Source organism: Cynoglossus semilaevis, chromosome 14 (genome assembly GCF_000523025.1).
Source record: "Cynoglossus semilaevis isolate Cse_v1.0 chromosome 14, Cse_v1.0, whole genome shotgun sequence".
NCBI classification, from domain to species: domain Eukaryota; kingdom Metazoa; phylum Chordata; class Actinopteri; order Pleuronectiformes; family Cynoglossidae; genus Cynoglossus; species Cynoglossus semilaevis.
The window spans coordinates 24443453-24447682 of NC_024320.1; the positions used below are offsets into that span (position 1 = coordinate 24443453).

Sequence of the window (4230 nt, forward strand, 5' to 3'; positions counted from 1 at the left end):
CCCCAGGGTCTGCCGGGCGGGGTGCTAGGCGGCCGGAGGCGGGTCCCCCCGCCACATGGCTGCCTCACTTTTGAGCGGTTCGTTGCGGGGCTGCGGTACTCCATGCTCAACCCGGAGAACACTCACCTAAAGGCTCACGCTGCTCCAATCCGGATTGAGAACAAGGTCCGTCCACTTGGTCCGAGTAACGCGTCCAACACCCAGCAGCAGCAGCAGCAGCATCGTCCATCCTCACTCCACAGCCGGGCCAGGCCGGAGGAGGGACCCGTGTACCCCACATGTGGACCAGTCCGGTACAGCGCGGGCTTCGAGAGGTCCGGGCGCAGCTTGGAGCGGATTCCAGTGGCTCCAGAGGGAGGGTGTTTCAGGACCGACCCGGGTCACCCCACTAAACCCGCACAACCTCAGCCTCAGCAGAGCCAGGTCAGAGCCATCGAGTCACTGGCATTGGAGTCACCACAGCTTCGGAGAAGAAGTAAGTGTCAGATGATGAATATAATGTAAAATAATATCTGGGAAATTAAATTATATGTACCAGTCTGATGACTGAATTCTTGTTTTCATGTCAAAAATAATAAATAAATTCAGTATCACTAAAAACAGTTTATACGATGCAGCCAGGTTTGACATTCACTTACTGTCATAAAATTATTATAATTGTGTTATTTGCAGCTCCAATGATCACCTGTGTTCATGACAGTTTGACCAACTTTGGTCTTTTATCGTTAACTTTCTGTTGACCAATCAGCAGACCGTGTGTTTGAGCCACTTTCAGGGACCTACGCCATTGTTTTGGTACCACAAAATAAGAACAGTATGACACTTTGTTGACTGTACAGATGCACCAGCTATAAGTTATAATATATATAATATATTTAATTTAAAATTGTGGGGAACAGTTTGCCGCCACTAGGGGCGTACAAACTTTTTTCCAGGTCAATTTAACCATCTTAATTTTTCACTAATGTGTTAGAATGTTTGCTAAAAGGTGTATATTAGTAAAAAAAACAGCTAAAATGTTAGCCCAAAGATGAAAAAAAACAGTCCCAATTTAAACAAATAATTTATTTAACCCTGATGATCAGCTATAACAGCTACAACATTAATACCACTCAGGGTCCTGAGTGACCCCTGACTTTTATGATTCCTCTTCGTGATTTTTTCCTTTGTGATCACAATAATACAGCTGACAAAAAAATTTTTGGGATAAAATCTTAGTTTTTCTCCAGCAGAGGTCAACAAAAACCAGTTGATTGACTCTTAACTCTTCACAAACAACTAAAGTCTTTCTCCAGCAGAGATCAACAAAAAACAGATTGACTCTTAACTCTTCACAAACAACCTTCTTAGATATCACCACTCTCCTACATCTGAACTGGCCTGTTGGAGGGGACGTTGGTGCTCTGTTGAACAACTGCTGTTGTAAACCTCAGCTCAGGTCAGAGGTCATGTCCAGAAATTCCTGTAGAGATTTATCCATTGCGGTGATCTGGCTTGTGGAGTGAGGTCAGAGTTGTCCCCTGCTGCTGTGAGCTGAGTCGGGAATGGGGCTGCGATCAATGACATTCCAAGATACGTCTCCACGTATTTCCCCGCAGGTCTGAAGGAGCGGGAGCTGCAGAGAGACGTTGTTGTTGGTGGACAGCTCATAATAACACAGGCGTCCTTTTTTATGCTTCATTTCACTTTTCACTCTCTTTTACACGTACACCACACACACAGTCACGCTCTCAGCTGTGAGATGCCTTGGTTACGTATGATGTCACGAAACCAGGCCTGTCTGGAGCTGCAGGAGTTACACTTCCTGTTGACGCCTCCGGGCTTTAACTGCTCGCGTCACTTGCACTCGGGCCACATAGTTACATACATGGATGGATGGATGGATGGATGGATGATATCACGCAGTGAGGAGAACAGTCGGACCAACGGTGTTCTTGCTATAATCGCTCACACGCAGCCAGGCTTAGCCAAGTTTGACCAGTTAGAAACGCAGCGACTCTTTGAATCAATGCTGCACTGAGACCCCCCCCCCCAAACATCAGTACAAATTCCTCACTCTCGCTTTTGAGAAAGGTCAAAGGTGACGCCATGCACTTAAGTCTACATTATCCCCATCAGTTGACCCAGAAAAACACCCACTGAGAGACGAGGCTTTTTTTTTTTTGGGCCTGATTTAGAAAAACTAAGAGACACATGAAAAAGTGAAAAAACGCCAGATTTCTGCTGATTAGTCATGTTTAACTTTAAGATAATTTGCTTTATTTTTTATTTATTTAACTTAGTTTTTTGTTTATGTTGTTACTATTTCTGCTAAATTTGAGGTTTTATTGCTTTATTTTGGGCATAGTTTCTTGCTAGCTTGCTTTTTAGCTATAATTATTTAATTGTTTTTTTAATTTTTTTCATGTATAGACATTTATATATAATTACGTTTGATTTACCACGCACTACAGAGGGAATGATATCGGAGACACTCGTGCTACTGAAGTCCTGTTGTACATTTCCACTTATATTCAGCCTTAGTTAGCTTTACGTTATGACAATTAGCTCCCCAGTCAACATTATTAACACCAGGCTCTGTCGTCTGTAAGACTACAGCTCCCTCATGTGGTGGACGTCACACACGCACCGTGAGCCCAAATGTTTTGTTTTTTCTCTCTCTCTCCTTCACTTCCTGTACTTGTTGGACATTTGATATGTTGCTAAGCAAAACGTAACTCTTTTTGTCTTTATTTTTTTTATTTAAGCCTTTATAATTCTCTTAATAATATTATGGCTTTAGTACTACGAGTTTAAGGACATGAACTTTTTACATCAAGAGAATCAAGAATTTTGAAAGTTGAATTTCTTCACCTATGATTGAACAGATACTAAATTGCCTGAGTAATGCTGCTGCTGCTGCTGCTGCTGCTGCTGCTGCTGCTGCTGACTGGTATTCTTATATGGAATTAGTTAAAATCCCAGTTGATCCATCAGTTAACAAACACGTCTACAGAGATCTGAGGGAACCTATCAAGCCGCAGCATTTGTGTCGACGTGTATTTAAATGCGTCTGTTTCACATTTCTGCAGGTGTCGCAAAATCAGGATTACCCAGGTCTCAGAGTGAATCAGCAACCGGCCTTACAGGCCTCACCAGGAGACACAGTCGGGCCCGGGAAGACCAGAGGCGGCATACCATATCCAACGGAGTGGATTATGAAATGGTGTGAACACACACACACACACACACACACACAAATATTTGATCATACGCCTACAAATTAAATACAAAGTACTGTAGCTTCCAGTAAAACTAAACAATACTACAGTAGAAACACATGGAACTCCAGTGTGTAGAACAGGCAGCAGTGAGACTAAAATATGGTCGATGGACGACTTTTAGGAAAAATAGGCGACAACTTTTGTATTTGATCGCTACTATAGCATTAAATTTCCCATATTTTTTCACCTTGATGATATTTTAAAGTGTTTTTTCTTTCCGATGAAAACATAGATGTAATGTTGTTTCATGAGAACACTGGAAGTACAGTGGTGTTGTGACCCGTCCACTCAGGACATGTATGTCCAACGTCACTATGTCCTCTCTGTCTTCAGGTGAAGGGAGTGGACGTTCTTGTGATCCTCTGCCTCAATAGTCTTCCTTGGTTTTAATGAGTGAAAGTGAATTCTTTTTCATTGTGACACAGCACACCACTGCACACACAACGAAATGTGACCCATCACCAGAGTCAGCAGGGGGCAGCGTTAAGCACCCGGGGAGCAGTGTGTGGGCACGGTGCCATGTCAGCTTGGCAGCTGGTGGCACTCGAACCTGAAACCTTCCGGTCCCAAGTCCGCAGACACCACCGCCCGTAACTGACAGTAACTGTTGCCTTCAGAGTCTGGCTCGTCTCTGACCTCTGACCTCCACAAAGTGTTTGTCGGCAGTTTTTAAAATAGTCCAACCAGTCTTTTTCGGCACCACTGACCGAGTGTCAGGTCCTGTAGCCATGCACACGTCTCTCTTTGAATTTCTGCTGTGTCATGTGACACAGTGGATGATTGGATGTTGGATATCAACACACGGTCGAGCGTGTGTCCCACACCGTGGATATGGTTTAATGATGAAATCATTTAAATTAAGGATAAAAGTCCATGAAGGTTAACACATAACTGGGAGTGGAACAGGAGAGGTCGGCTGTTCTGGCTCTTCCCTTCTGTTACACTTTCAGTGGCCCCCTCATGTCCC

The 4230-nt window shown here is 43.8% G+C and overlaps 1 protein-coding gene across 1 annotated transcript in view; it reads left to right on the forward strand.

The window, feature by feature from the left end:
* The window catches only part of sapcd2 (suppressor APC domain containing 2), a 10947-nt gene that overhangs the window by 984 nt on the left and 5733 nt on the right, over positions 1-4230 (forward strand). Inside the window, exons 2-3 of the mRNA XM_008326012.3 lie at positions 39-475; positions 3072-3205. Of these exons, the coding sequence (XP_008324234.1) occupies positions 39-475; positions 3072-3205 (571 nt within the window). The remainder of the gene's footprint in view (positions 1-38; positions 476-3071; positions 3206-4230) is intronic.